Source organism: Ovis canadensis, chromosome 18 (genome assembly GCF_042477335.2).
Source record: "Ovis canadensis isolate MfBH-ARS-UI-01 breed Bighorn chromosome 18, ARS-UI_OviCan_v2, whole genome shotgun sequence".
Lineage (NCBI taxonomy): Eukaryota > Metazoa > Chordata > Mammalia > Artiodactyla > Bovidae > Ovis > Ovis canadensis.
This window is the reverse complement of record NC_091262.1, coordinates 61,533,903-61,550,127: the sequence shown is the minus strand read 5'-3', so window position 1 is coordinate 61,550,127 and position 16,225 is coordinate 61,533,903. Positions and strand designations below refer to the sequence as shown.

General features: G+C 38.1%; 1 protein-coding gene and 1 long non-coding RNA gene across 3 annotated transcripts in view; one reads left to right on the top strand and one right to left on the bottom strand.

Annotated features, from left to right (window-relative positions):
* Window positions 1-16,225, bottom strand: part of TTC6 (tetratricopeptide repeat domain 6) — a 211,827-nt gene that overhangs the window by 16,475 nt on the left and 179,127 nt on the right. The window contains exons 25-27 of the mRNA XM_069558767.1: window positions 14,082-14,201; window positions 7,995-8,068; window positions 1,928-2,138 (exon numbers count right to left, since the gene is read on the bottom strand). Of these exons, the coding sequence (XP_069414868.1) occupies window positions 1,928-2,138; window positions 7,995-8,068; window positions 14,082-14,201 (405 nt within the window). The remainder of the gene's footprint in view (window positions 1-1,927; window positions 2,139-7,994; window positions 8,069-14,081; window positions 14,202-16,225) is intronic.
* The window catches only part of LOC138423163 (uncharacterized), a 76,187-nt gene that overhangs the window by 45,365 nt on the left and 14,597 nt on the right, over window positions 1-16,225 (top strand). The window lies entirely within an intron of this gene.

Here is a 16,225-nt window from a genome sequence, read left to right as displayed (position 1 = left end):
AATACACGGAAGAACTGTACAGAGAAGATCTTCATGACCCAGATAATCATGATGATGTGATTCCTTCGTATAAACTGTACTAAAACTCATCCTTTTTTTTTTTGTACTTATCCTGAGTATAATTAAGTAATTATTCATGTGCCAGCTTGATGCTTATCCCTTCAATAGGTAGTAAACTCTACAAGAAGAACCCAGTGTCTTTTCACCGCTCTAGCCCTAGGCCTAGATCAGTCCCTGTCCTATACTAGATGCCCAGCAAATGCAATGAACGATGACATTAACACATTCCTTTTGATTGCAGTCAGTTTTAGCTGTTTGGGAGTCACCCTGTCTCTAAATTGACTTTGCAAGTTTCTACTGTGATCAAACAATGGCTAATTTCATGTTTAACTCTCAGAAGGCAATCTTATTTCCCTTACTAATCAGTTCTTAGGCATACCTCACTATAACCAAGCCACAGCCACCTCCTAGTCTTAGATCAGCCAAATTCATTTATTTTTTAAATGAAAAAAAAAAAAAAAACCTCAACTTTAAAAGACATTGTATATGTCCATCAGCAGACGAATGGATAAGAAAGCTGTGGTACATATACACAATGAGTATTACTTAGCCATTAAAAAGAATACATTTGAATCAGTTCTAATGAGGTGGATGAAACTGGAGCCTATTATACAGAGTGAAGTAAGCCAGAAAGGAAAACACCAATACAGTATACTAATGCATATATATGGAATTTAGAAAGATGGTAATGATAACCCTGTACGCAAAACAGCAAAAGAGACACAAATGTATAGAACAGTCTTTTGGACTCTGTTGGAGAGGGCGAGGGTGGGATGATTTGGGAGAATGGCATTGAAACATGTGTAATATCATATGTGAAAGGAATCGCCAGTCCAGGTTCGATGCATGATACAGGATACTCGGGGCTGGTGCACTGGGATGACCCAGAGGGATGGTATGGGGAGGGAGGTGGGAGCGGGGTTCAGGATGGGGAACACATGTACACCCATGGTGGATTCATGTTATGTATGACAAAACCAATACAATATTGTAAAGTAATTAGCCTCCAATTAAAATAAATTTTATATTAAAAAAATAAAAGACATTGTTAATAGGAATTTCTGTAAATTACAATAATTTAAACATACTTTTGCCTATTATTTAATTTTTTAATAATAAAAGGCACAAAAAGATTACTCCTTTCCTTTTCATGGAAAATATAAGTCATCTAGCACTTTCTTCCAAGAATATCACTCCATATTTTGTAGCGTGCGTAGCTCAGTGGGCGTATGGGTCAGGTCAGTGTCCCAGAAATCACTCAGAGACACGCTTGATAACACAAAGAACAACACTCTTCCAACTAGCTGGAAGGACACATGTCTATTCTCTTGGCTTCCAGTGTGTTCTAATTCACTGCCATTTGGAAGATGACCTGAGTTCAGAAGTCCCTATATAGTGCTTATCTGGTCCATCGCATAGGTCATGTCATTACATTGTCTATTCCCTTTGGCTTTTCACTAATTTAATAGGATAAAACCTATGGAGCCTAGGTATAACTAGTGAAATAAATTTTAACCAGCTTTTTATATGTGAAACTCACTGGGAAAGTCTTAATAGTTGTCTGTAAGAGTGGTATGTATAACGGGGTGAGGTAGAAAGAGGTACAGGCAATAAGGCAACTCAAGTTCACAAGATCCTCATCTCACTATCACACCAGGTTCCTGGGTACGCTTCCCAGGCAGCCTCCCTGTAACTCATCAAACCCCTGCTTCCCACTGACACTGTGAATACTAATAAGAAGATAAAGGTAAAATGTTCACAGTGAAAGAAGCATTGTATATACCCAGCACCAATGAAAGGTCAAATATAACCTCTTTCTTGTCCAAAAGGTGCTTTCGTGGTCCAAACTGTTGTCATATGATATTACCTGCAAATTATAGCCTAAACAAATTCTGGCTTTTGTATAGGCTGGATTAAAATGCAGTGCTTTCAGAAAGTCCTTCTGTGCTTGCTTGGTGGCCTCATCATGTCCATATTCCATGTAAGAATTTCCCCGTCCAATGTAAGCATCCAGAAAACGTGGATCAATTTTAACAGCCCAGGTGAAGAAGTTGACAGCTTCTTCAAATTCTTTATTCCTGAAAAGAAATGAAAATATTAATGCTTTCTGGTGAATTATCTAAGTGCTTTCCTGTATATAATCTTTACATACAGGAATGCATTAACCCTTTAAAAAAACTTTAATTTTTATTAACATATGAACTATCATAAGAACTATTGCCATGGAGAAGAAAATGGCAACCCACTCCAGTATTCTTGCCTGGAGAATCCCATGGACAGAGGAGCCTGGCAGGGGGTCTCAAGAGTCCATGGGGTCTCAAGAGTCTGACATGACTTAACGACTAAACTACCACCACCACCAAGAACTATTGCCATATGACCTAAGGCAGTCTGATGGGGTTCTTTGAAGATATTGCTAGAAGGAAAGAGGGGAAGTAAGAGCCTTCTTTATAGCAGAATACATTGAGATGATATTCTAGAGTTCTTTTTTCAGAATTATAAAAATCTGAATGGCATTCTTGAACACATTTACAACAGTTATCCGTGGAAAGCATAGAGAAACATACTATTATTAATAAAATATACCATTTAAATTGGATTAAAATAAATTCATTGTTATATATTATGTCCTTTATAATGAAAGGAGCTCAACTTTTTGTCACACAGGAATTTTTACTTCAGTACTTCTGTAAAGGCAGCTCATTTCATTTTGGACACCAAAAGAGGAGGGGAGAAAAAGAGGTGAAATGCATTTTATTATTAACTTGTGAATATATGTGACTAAATGATAACTCTGTCTCTCTATCTTCCTGTGGGTTAGGTGAGGGTTGTTGAAGTAATCAAACATTTATCCATGGGTATATAAAGTCACTTTGCCATTTCACATGCAAATCTAATAACTATTTTTAATTTCAATTAATATGGAGAGTTTGCTGCTACTGCTAAGTCACTTCAATCGTGTCCAACTCTGTGCGATCCCATAGACGGCAGCCCACCGGGCTACCCCGTCCCTGGGATTCTCCAGGCAAGAACACTGGAGTGGGTTGCCATTTCCTTCTCCAATGCATGAAAGTGAAAAGTGAAAGGGAAGTTGCTCAGTCGTGTCCAACCCTCAGCGATCCCATGGACTGCAGCCTTCCAGGCTCCTCCGTCCATGAGATTTTCCAGGCAAGAGTACTGGAGTGGGGTGCCATGGAATTTTTTAATAGAATAAAGGAGCTAACACTGAGTAACTACTTACTCACCAGGTACTGTGCTGAGTGCTTTACATATACTATTTCACTTAATTCTTCCAACACTTCTGTAAGCTTGTTATAATTTTTTTATATTTTATAGATTAAAAGAATATCATGACTCAGAAAAGTTTGCACATATTAAATAACATAGTAGATAGCATGCTAAGATTGCACAGAGCAAATATGTGGGGTTCAAACCCAGGTGAGTCAGACTCCAAAATCCATGGTTTCCCACAAGTCACCCCTACCCACATTCTTCACCTTTAACATACTTGTAGCTGGCACACAAGAGCCGGTGTGGTGACCTCTCAACAGCGCAGTCAGAAGAAAGGCTTGGAATTCAAAACTAAGCCTGAACATATAAATTAATACTAATTTTTCAAAACTGCTAGAAGGACCAAATGACAGCATGTGAAAAACCCTTAGCACAGAGACCCTCACCCAATAAAGATTATTTTCCTCTTTCCATTCTTTTCACTACTTCTCAAAAAGTTTTCAAACTTTAACAAGATGCATCGCTTGCTTTTCTAACGTTTCCTTTATAAAAATACATGGAACCCAGGGTAACTGTTCTAGAAACTATCATCTCTTCGATATCACTCAGCATTATCTCTTAACATACAGTTTCTCAAACCTCAGCCCTTCCTTCACGACAGTTGCCCTGTGTCCCAACTATACCTATCATTTATTGAGTACTTCTCTTTAAGTCACTTTTTTACTTAAGTAAATCTATTTTTAAAAATAACTTCAATACCACAAGTACAAAATCAATATCTCATGCATAAACAGAAGGCAACCATAAACATAAATAAATATTGGAGCTGGATAATACAGTTTGCAGAAAACTAAACCTAAGAGCTGTACCATCTATCATGAAGTGTGGGGAAGATGCTAAAGACGAACTCTTCGCTGAGACTTTCTCCTTGATGTGTTCAGAAGGTTTGAAAGAATTCACTTCGAAACTGAAAAGCAATCCAGTTTCCCATAATGTGATTCAATTTTTCTGAATGCTTGTGCATGCCATGAAAAATAACAGAGGTGCTGATGATTGCCCCATGCCAGAGTCGGACACGACTGAAGTGACTTAGCAGAGTCCAAAAGTGTGCACCAAGTGTTGTGCCAGAAGATGACAAAAGAGTCAACAGGAAAGCACCAGGAGAGTTTGACATTACAAACAGGAGACAGTTAACACTCCTGGATATGAGACAGCTGGTATCTTCTGGGTTCACTCTGTGGATTCTCACAAAGAAAACATGGCTCCGCTCCCTCAAGCAGTTTAGAGTGAAACTCTCCTCCTCTTTCCTGATAACTGGCACTATTTGAGAAGTAAAAGTTCACTGAATACAAGGTTACAATGCTTGTAGCCACTTTCTCACTGTATTACAGAAATAACTCTAGCCTAGATAATGAACAAAGAATAACTACACAGTAGTAATTTGCATTTCTATATAAAATGCATTTAGCTGATAGGTTTTTAACAGCCACTGCTTCCCTGGTGGCTCAGACGGTAAAGAATCTGCCTTCAAGGCAGAAGACCTGCGTTCAGTTTCTGGGTCTGGAAGATCCCCTAAAGGAGGGCAAGGCAACCAACTCCAGTATTCTTGCCTGGAGACTCCCCATGGACAGAGGAGCCTGGTGGGCCACAGTACATGGGGTTGCAAAGAGTCGGACACGTTTGAGCAACTAACACTTGAACTCTTCACTTTCATTTCTGTCTCTGGGTAGTGAGCTACTTATTTATAATGCATACCTACGGTGACCATGTAAATGGAAATTTCCAGGGCAACCCAGTTCTCTCATATTCTTCCCACAAATCACTGAAATGTTTCTAGTATGCTTACATCCAAACTGTATCATACACATTGCTTCCCTCTTACCCAGAGGGAAATTTAAAATCCTTTGTGAGTACATATGCCAATATGTAGTTTACAAAACATTTCACCCTTTAAATCGTCAAACCAATTTTAAAAGAAAAAATGAGGCAATGAATTGAAGTTATTTTTTGACACACATCTAGTTACCAGCACTAATGTTTAACAAACATCTAGTCTATTCAGACTAAGTAAACAATCATTAAACCTTAAACCTGGGGAGGGACCTTGAAAGGCACCTAGCAACCTCTTCAAAGCTGATAATATCTAAAAATCAAGTCCAGAGGAGGTGATGGAGCCAAAGCTAGAGACGCCACCCCCAGCCCCTTACACCAGTAGGAAATAACATAGACCCAGCAACTTCATTTTTCTGAAGATGGGTATGTCACACAATGTCCTGTAGATTAGGGCTGCTGTTAAATAATCACATGACAGTTTAAAAATGGAAAAACGTGGCAGAGTGTCTGTTATATCAGGGTACACAATCACTGGCACATAAACTGTTAAAACATCAATCACACAAACACAAAACTATGTTAGTTTTTCTAAAATAAAAAGTGTCTCTGTAAATCTAAAATAACGTGATCACCGAAGGAAGGTGTGTGACTCTCATTATGGTGTCTACTAACTAAGGACCAGGTGCTGAGCTGGCAGGCTAGGCCACAGACACCAAGGCCCACCGCGCTTTCCAAATGAATCATATACGTGACCAGATGTGCCCTACTGGGTTGTACAAATAAATCATAAATACCTCCCCAAACTAAAGAATGTGGCCTGCAGAGTCGAAGATTCAGAAATATTTTATGCAAATATAAGAAGAGTGAAATAAATGTGCTGAAGTAAAAAGTGGATAGAATATGTAACTCTGAGCCATCAGGCTCTCCTTCTGTGTTTTTTTTTTTTTTTAATCTTAAGGTGGCTTTCTCAAAGAGATCTAAAAATTAACTCTACCATAATACTCTCAGTGACCCAATTGGGCAACAAGTAGGATATTCAGCCTAAGGAATGTTGTCTCCTAGCAACCACAAGAGTGAGAACCAGAGATATACAAAGGCACACTTCAAAAGTCTGCAACCCCACGAGTTCAAAGATCAAAGCCCTAAAGTTTACACATTTATTCCTTTTTAAAATTTTTCCAAATGGGAGAATTTTTACTTTCTCTACTATGAAACATCAATAGTGAATCTCATTATTTACAAACCATGCTGCTGAAGTCATAAGCATGTTATAGCTCAACTTGAAAAGCAAAAATATTTTTCTTGAAATAAATATAACTGATCACTAAATATTCCTTATTGTTAAATTTAGTAAAACTGTTAAAATACATGGAATTGGGATGCTGAGTTATCAGAATTTTACTGTTGATTTAATTCTACTTTTATTAAAAGACAATAGAGATTCTGGTGGGATGATGAAAGTTGGTTATTTGGAATTGCAAAGCAGTTTCAGCTTAAGGAGGCCCTGCCATATATACCCAGTGATTACATTTCATAAAGGAGATCAGGACCCGACACATAGAAAAATTTACTGACTCTAACAGTTGCAAAATACAGGAATCCTGAGAAAATTTTGGTGTCTGGTTTTGGTTTTAAGAGAATTCAGTGACCTCAGACATTTCCGGTCTCCACTCGCCCACCAAAACAAACACATCAGTCATTATTATTCCATTTTTTTTAAGAATTACAATTACTTAAAGAGATGAATTGTACAAAGATGCTGTATTAAAATAGCCAATGATGTGACTATGTTTTTTGCCTGTATAAATTTAAAGGTCTGAGACCAGTTTGGGCCTTTTAACCAAATATACCTTTACAAGCTCCAGTAATTATACTACCATAGTCATAAAATGGAAAAAATATAACTCTCATAGAGAAACCATACCTGTACTAGTTATGTCCCCAAAGAGGGGAAAAAAGAATGTTAGTTTTCTAAGTAATTCAAACTATGTCCTATTGCCTAAATTGTATATTTACAGAGTCTACTTGCTATGCTAATTTTCTCATCCAAGTAACTGCTATTATTTCACTCATGAAAAATGCTGTAAACTATTACTTAACTAAATACATTCTATTTCACATTAAAATGTGAAATTCATGAGCTGAATTTCTATGCTTTTAAAAGTAAAATGTCCAGAAATTAATTTTTTATATCAAATGTATGGGTAGAAATGTAAGCTACAAATTATAGCTAGCAAAATCAATCTAATATTATTTCAGAGTAAATTTTAAACTGATTTTCTATATTTTAGCCTTATGTTACTATTCTTTTCTCCTCTTCTATAATTTACTTATTTTTCACAATAATACCAGAAACAAGTAATGTATTTTAAGTAATTTTAAGTAATGTATTTTTTTGTAGATTTCATTATATTTTATAGATATTTACTGGTATATTTTAATTAGTTTTAGTTTAGAAGTGCTTTTTAAAGGTAAAATTTTCTTGAAAATATTTTACTAAATCAACCTCTCTTCTAGGAAACAGACTTTTAAAAAGTTAGCTCCATTTAATGAACAAAGTTAATTATTCTATTCTTAGATATTTTAAGCTATTCATTATTTCATTCTGTGTTATTACCAAGGTCCTTTCCAATAAGTGGACCTGAATCATATGGATACCCCCAATGCTATCAGCAGGCATTTACTTTACTTGCTGATTTGGCTAAAAGAGTTTGAGAAACTTAGGTGTGGTTCCCACTTCCATACAGTGATTCTCGGTGTCTCTCGCCATGTTTGTACTCTGTCATTTCCACAATATTCTCCTCTGTTTCTCCTATTATAAATCTGCGGGTCCCACTTGCTCTTACTTCTACGTCAGTTGCACTCCATACCTGTGATAGCACATAGCAGTAGCTTGACATAGGCTCACATTAGTCTTGCTTATCAATGCAGCTTGTTTAAAATCCTGAAAAAGTTTTACAAATTTTTGTTAATTTTACCACATTATCTTTTGGGTTTTCATAAACTTCCTAACTTTGATTCTACCACAAATAAATTTTACACAAGCCTTAAAATATACATCTTCTTTAAAACTTTATGTTTTCCTTTTAGTATCACATGAGAATACTATAACCCAATACAGAATACCATAACCAAAAACTCACTCAGAACCTTGCGCTACTGTCTCCACTCTTCCTGTGGTTTTGCCTGGTATTGTCATGAGGTATCACACTTACTATCTTTTTCATTGTTTTTTTTTCCCCCCACTGAACACAACCAGAGACTTCTGTATCCAGACAGAAATAGAAATTTGCCTGCATCTAAGTACTACATTTTGGACTCTTTTGTTGACCATGATGGCTACTCCATTTCTTCTAAGGGATTCCTGCCCACAGTAGTAGATATAATGGTCATCTGAGGTAAATTCACCCATTCCAGTCCATTTTAGTTTGCTTATTCCTAGAATGTCGACATTCACTCTTGCCATCTCCTGTTTGACCACCTCCAATTTGCCTTGATTCATGGGCCTGACATTCCAGGTTCCTATGCAATAGAGGGCATCAACTCCAAGCTAGTGAGATGCAAAATACTCCCTGGACATTTACCCCTTCATAAAACTTCTGCCACTCAGTGTCAAATTGGTTGACAGAAACGCGTAGCCATCTCGCTTTCTCCTGAATCTGCCCATGTTGACAGGCTTAGAAAGTTTTCAAGAAAATGTTTTCTTCCCGAGGAGAATACCACTAAACTGAAACAAATAAAATGTTTAAATAAATGTCTACATATCGAAAGACCATGTCAACGGCAATGAGACTTATATGTATAGGCATGTGTGAAAGTGAAAGTGAAGTTGTTCAGTCATGTCCGACTCTTTGCAACCCCATGGACTGTAGCCTACCAGGATCCTCCATCCATGGGATTTCCCAGGCAAGAGTACTAGAGTGGGTTGCCATTTCCTTCTCCAAGGGTTCTTCCCGACCCAGGGATTGTAGGCAAATGCTTTACCATCTGAGCCACCAGGGAAGTCCTAGGTATGTCCATAGGTATGTGTACATATATACATAAATAATGTGGGATACCGATTGATTTCAATGCTTGCCATAATGTGGGATTATGGAATAATATCCCAGAATTTGGGAACTCAAAAAATAAGAGTTCAACACCTGTGAAGGAATAAAAATGGAATAAACAAAGGAATAAAAAATAAAAATGACTCTGCTTTTTCCCAGAGGACTGCTTCAGCAACAATCTTCTGGGCAGTTTTGGTTACGAACTAACTTGACCAAGCTAGACTGTGGGGAGGACCCTAACCTCCTGTGGAGTGACTAAAGGAAATTTTAGTTTCCAGACTCCCTTCCCACTCTCAGAAGGCTGGGTAAGAGTGCTCTACAGTCTTAAAAGCTAAGCATCAGACTTCTAAGGGGACTTCTGGTTTCCCCTTCACTAGAGAGAACTCAACCATGAGGATAATCTCCCTCCTCCCTCTGTTCCTCCATCATCTTCCCCTCTCCCTTCTCCTTCCACAAAGCTGGCTGTTTAATGGGGGTAGAATAAGTTCTCTGCTAATACCAGGGATGGAAGAGGGAGCAGTAGTGTCAAACTGAACCCTCTGGGACGCTACTATAGGAGAAGGGTATCAGTCCAGACCCATCTGAGAATATGAACTCCCCACTTAGACTTCTGAAGCGTATTTTGATGCTACATGGAATTATTTGGAAGAAAATAAGAAATTTATTGTCTAGAGAAATATAATCTAATGAAATATGCTACCAGGTGTTTCCCACTAAGAGGATTTTCTTTTTCTTTTTTGCTGAAATGAAGTCAAACTTACAACTGTAATTGAGATTGCATTACAAACCTTCCCGTTAATTTGGCCTAACAATTCCAGTTCAAATGCCACACTCTATTTCCTGGGTTCTTATGAAGGGCACACAACTATCAATTAACTAATACATTTTCAGCTCTCATCCTACTTGATCTCTCTGTTAATCAGTCATTCCCACTAAGAATGTTTCCCTGTGTAGGTTTTCTGACTCTGCTCTCTCTAGGTTCTGCATTTAGCTCTCTTATTATTCAGTCATGTATTTCTTCATTGGTCTGCCTCAGCAATCATCTTTTTTTAATATTCCAAATGAATTTTTAAAATTTACACAGGGGAACAACTTTTTTTTGCCTTTAATTGCAGGCATATCTTGTTTTATTGAGCTTCGCAGATACTGCACTTACAAATTGTGCAATCTTGCCTCAAACAAGTCTATTGGCACCATTTTTTCAACAGCATTTGTTCAGTTCGTGTCTCTGTATCATATTCTGGTAATTCTCATAATATTTCAAACATTTTCATCATTATTGTAGTTGTTATGGTAGTTTGTGATCCTCAGTGATCCTTGATGTTACTACTGCAAAAATATTGCAACTAACTGAAGGCTCAGATGATGGTCAACATTTTTTATCAATAAGGTACTTTTTGACTACAATAGGTCCATTGTTAAGACATAATGCTATTGCACACTTAATAGACTACAGCATTGTACAAACATAACTTTTATATGCACTTTTATGTGAAACAAAACAATTAATGGGAGTCACTTTATCGCTGTTTGCTTTATTGCTGTGGTCTGGAACCAAACCTACAATATCTCCAAGGCAAACCTGTAGTGTTTGCAGGGCATGTTTTTTTCCCCAGTCTTTTTACTTTTACCCTTCTTTATCTTATATGTAAAATCTGTTTCTTGCAGCCAGAATACCATTGGGGCTTTTCAAAAATTCTAATCTAACATCCTCACTATTTCAATTGGGATATTTGGAGAATTTCCATTTAATGTAACTGCTGATAAGGTTGGATTTAGGTCGACCATTTATTGTCTGTTTTATGCTGGTCTCCTCTGTTTCTGTTCCTTTGTGTTCTCTTTCCAGACTTATCTGGGATTATTTTAATTTTTTAATATTCCATTTTAATTAATCTACTCTTTTTGACTGCGGAGGTCACATTTGAGAAGAAACCTGGAATAAAAGGTCATGAACCATATACAGATCAATAGGAGGAGTGTTTTCCACATAGGGAATAGCTTGTGTGAGGACCCTGAGGCAGGAAGGGAGCCTGGGATTTCCAAGGTGTACCCTGAGAAGTAACCTGAGTTACTGAGTTACTCAATTACACAGAGGAGTAACCTGAGTTGAGAAAATAAGAACATTGACAGTGAAGTCAGATCAGCGAGCAGCAGTCAGGCCACTGGGGTCTTGGTTGGCGACAGTCAAGAGTTCAGATTTTGGCCTAAGTGTGATGGGAAGCCCCTGGAGGGTTCTGAGCTGAGGAGTAGCTTGCTCTGCTTTATGTTTTTCAGAGGCATCTCTGGCTGCTGTGTGAACAGCACATAGAGGGACGAGAGTAGAAGCAGTGAGTCCAGATGGAAAGCTACCGCAGGAACCCAGGCAGGAGAAGGTAGAGGCTGGAAGGAGGAGGAGAGCAGGGGTAAAAAAATGAGAAATGACTGAATTCAACATATGTTTTGATGGTAGAGCTGACCACACTGGTTCATGATTTAGACACGGGGCGTGAGAAAAGAGAGAGGTCAAGAATGATTCCCACCAGACCATGAGCTCCTCAAGGACTGGAAATCTGTCTTATTTGTCTCCATATCTTCAATGTCAATGTTAGTACCATGCCTTGTCTGAAGGAATACAGGATTTGGAGAGACCTAAGTTCAAATCTTGTCCCAGTACTTCCTGGTTGACTCAGTTCAGTTCAGTCACTCAGTTGTGTCCGACTCTTTGCGACCCCATGAACCGCAGCAGGCCAGGCCTCCCTGTCCATCACCAACTCCCGGAGTCCACCCAAACCCATGTCCATTGAGTCAGTGATGCCATCAGCCATCTCATCCTCTGTCGTCCCCTTCTCCTCCTGCCTTCAATCTTTCCCAGCATCAAGGTCTCTTCAAATGAGTCAGCGCTTCACATCAGGTGGCCAAAGTATTAGAGTTTCAGCTTCAGCATCAGTCCTTCCAATTCAGAAAACGAAAATCATGGCATCTGGTCCCAACACTTCATGGGAAATAGATGGAGAAACAGTGGAAACAGTGTCAAACTTTATTTTTGGGGGGCTCCAAAATCACTGCAGTTGGTGACTGCAGCCATGAAATTAAGACGCTTACTCCTTGGAAGAAAAGTTATGACCGACCTAGATAGCATATTCAAAAGCAGAGACATTACTTTGTCAACTAAGGTCCATCTAGTCAAGGCTATGGTTGTATGGATGTGAGAGTTGGACTGTGAAGATGGCTGAGTGCCGAAGAATTGATGCTTTTGAACTGTGGTGTTGGAGAAGACTCTTGAGAGTCCCTTGGACTGCAAGGAGATCCAACCAGTCCATTCTGAAGGAGATCAACCCTGGGATTTCTTTGGAAGGAATGATGCTAAAGCTGAAACTCCAGTACTTTGGACACCTCATGTGAAGAGTTGACTCATTGGAAAAGACTTTGATGCTGGGAGGGATTGGGGGCAGGAGGAGAAGGGGACGATAGAGGATGAGATGGCTGGATGGCATCACTGACTCAATGGACATGAATCTGAGTGAACTCCGGGAGTTGGTGATGGACAGGGAGGCCCGGCGTGCTGCGATTCATGGGGTCGCAAAGAGTCGGACACGACTGAGCGACTGAACTGAACTGAACATGGGCCTTGTATTTAATTCTCCAACAGCTGAGGTCTTTTGCTTCCAAACCTCATTTTCCTCACTTTCTCCACCCAACACCATTGCCCAGACTCTCATAGGTTTTTTGCCTATTCCAAAGACACTCTTTAGCTTTCCCTACCTGAAGGAATTCCAAAGGGCACATCTCAAAACCAAAACCTAAGGGAGTCCAACTCTTGAAATTACATTTCACCATAGTATAAATTGGTTTCCCTGGTGGCTCAGTGGTAAAGAATCCACCTGCCAAGCAGGAATCCACCTATCCCATGCCAAGTTCAGTTTCTGGGTCTGGAAGATTCCCTGGGAAGGAAATGGCAACCCCCTCCAGTATTCTTGCTTGAGAAATCTCACGGACAGAAAAGCCTGGTAGGCTGCAGTGCACGCGGTCAGAAAGAGTCAGACACAACTTGTAACTGAGGATGAACACGATTATGTAAACTGCCTCGAATACAGTATCTCAGTTACTTCTTTAATAATAAGTAATTCTGTGGGACAGAATCTCAAAAGATGGCTCCAGAATTTGAAAAATAGTACAAGTTATATTTGGAGGTGAAAAAACAGGAAACATTCCCTTACATAATTGTCTGTTGTGGTTCCTGAGAAACACAGAAGAAAAACTACCATTATGTAATGGCGAACTTCAAATTACTATTTGATTTTTGCCTGTATCTCTTAATTTCTAATTTAACTCTATATAGACAATACAGATAAAAATGAGAATAGTGAACTTTGTTTCATTATTCTATAAAGAAATCCACCTGTTTCTTATCCGTGTATTCCAGATGCTGTCTTCTATTGCAATTCTGAGTGCCTGTTCCCACTAACTTAAAAGCCTATTCCCGGTAACTTATTCTGGGCTGCTGTTCTCTGCCCACGTGAGGCAAACATTTATTTTGACATATTTTCAGTGCGGAATGAGGAAAACTATGAACAAGGAAGAGCACTGAGCAGCAAAGTAAATGACACTTAAATCATATTAATTTTTGTCTACAGCTAAGACACCCCCTTAGGAGAGATGATAGTCTTGATATTTCATCAATTTAGAATTTTTTTACATATTATCTATTCATTTGTATTTAAAAAACAAAAAATAAATAAATAAAAAGTAAAAAACACATTTTTGCAAAGATTCTATCATTCAAAGTACTTCATCACAATTCTCACTAAAGTTGAATTATTGTTCATTAATAATGCCATTTCTTATCAAGAAAAACTTTTTCACAGGTTTTCAGAAGTGAACATACAAAATCAAGTGGGTTCATTTTTACAAGTAAACAGAAAGGTTTACCTCTAATGCGAAACTGAACTGTTCTAATTCTGCATAGATGAGTCCACGATTAATGTAGGTGTTCAATGTCACAGTTTCTCCAGCATTAAGAAGAAGCACAATTCCATAATCTGTTAATGCCTAAAAATGAAATAATCACTTACAAGCTAGAGTCAACTCTTTAGAGCATTACTACATTGACCACAGACAAACTAGAACCTCATAATTAGTTTTTTAATGTGACTTAAAGTTTAAGGCTGAAAATAATCATTTGTTAGGTTTAATAGGTCCACTTAATTAAGTACTATGGATGCTGCTACTTTCTAACAAATGGGGTTCACTGTGCTTGTCCTTCACATGCTATCCTAAGCATTTTTATTGCGCATGGATTGAAGGGGGCACACAACACCCTTCCCCAACTCAACGGTTTCACAAAATGACTATTGACATTAAAGCAGAGCACTTGTTAACCTTTTGAAGTTTAACTGCTTTATAGTGTTTTATTGTTTTTGTCACTGAAACCTACATTTTACTGAGGCAGATATTATTCACTTTGTTCACCATTGTTAAGCCAGTAACTAGCACCATGCCTGCACTTACTAGGCATTTGATAAATTTTTGTTGAGTGAATAAATCATAAAGCAATGAAAACAGGTCTTAATAAAACTAACAAATGAGCACTTGCTGGAAAATTACTTCAATATTCTCTCTTTTAAAGATATTCTAAGCTGAGAATCATCTCAGAGGACCTTTTTATATTTCTTATCTTTTTTTTTTCATTCAATAAATAGGTTTTTACTCTGTACCAGGTACTAGGAGTATCCCAAATATCGGTTGGAGCTGAATCTCTTAACTCTGAACATTTTCCTTCTGAACATTTTGCCCAAAAGAGCCATATGGTTTCATCAGAAAAGGGCCAAATCATATATGCCCATAGCATGTGCTAAATGAAAATGCACATAAATAGTATTTTACTATTTGCTTAGTTAGTGGTTCTCCTCTAGTGTTTTGTGATGGGGAACTCGACATCTAAAAGAACCGTACAATTAAACATCCTACATGTATATTGTGGAATAACTATAAATAAACACTGACAGGCTGTAAAAATAATTTGTAACACATGTAAAACAAAACTAGAATGTTTGCAATTTTCCTATCACGGAATCACATAATTAAAACCTGTGTATATATCATGATGCCTTAGAAATCTACTAAGTAGCTGAATATATAACAAAAGAGGAAACAAAAGCTTGGAAATGAGATTTCATGAAGGTCACAATGAGCAGGCTTTGTGCTTTGTCTCTGCTATTGTTACTAAACTTTCAGTCTTGGGAAAGTCACTTAACATTAAGCCTAAGTTTTCTTATCCACAAAAATGGAATATTAATAACATCATATTGTTATAGAAGTCCACTTTAAAATATTGTTTTTTTAGATTTTTGATATGGACCATTTATTGAATTTATTACAATATTGCTTCTGTTTTATATTTCAGTTTTTTGGCCCCAAGGCATGTGGGATCTTAGCTCCCCAACCAGGGGTCAAACCTCCACCTCCTACATTGGAAGGTGAAGTCTTAGCCACTGGACTGCCAGGGAAGTCCTTAAAATATTTTGATTGAATGTTGGTAAAGCATTTAGCCCAGTGCCTATCACACAATAAGCCCCAAATGGGTGGTAACGGTTACTACTTTTATTAACATAAGGGGGTAGGAACCAGACTTCACCTTTTCTTAGTTTTTATGAAGCTGCATCTTGGGAGTGCATTTTTTGCACAAAATTACTTGGGTTTGCTTGGTCCTGTTACAGCAGGAATGCTGAGAAACAGGTGGAGGGACACAAAAGGGAGGAGGTGACACTATAAAATGACATCCGGTCCACATGCTGGAGGTCAGATGGCTTCACAAAGCTACCTAAAGACTGTTAACCAGAAGCAAACAAACCTGTGGACGCCGATACAGCTCCCTATTCCCTGTGTGACTTGGATGTGTTTCTAACCTCTCCCCGTTTCCATTTCTTCAACTGTAAAAGGAGGCCACTGGATGAAAAGCATTGGGTACCAGGCCACTCTAAAATAGCCAATATGTTCTTATTCTAGTTAGGTTCCCATTTACATAGATTTTCATTTTCCTTATTCATAGAGCACCAGCTCTGATACCAATCAGA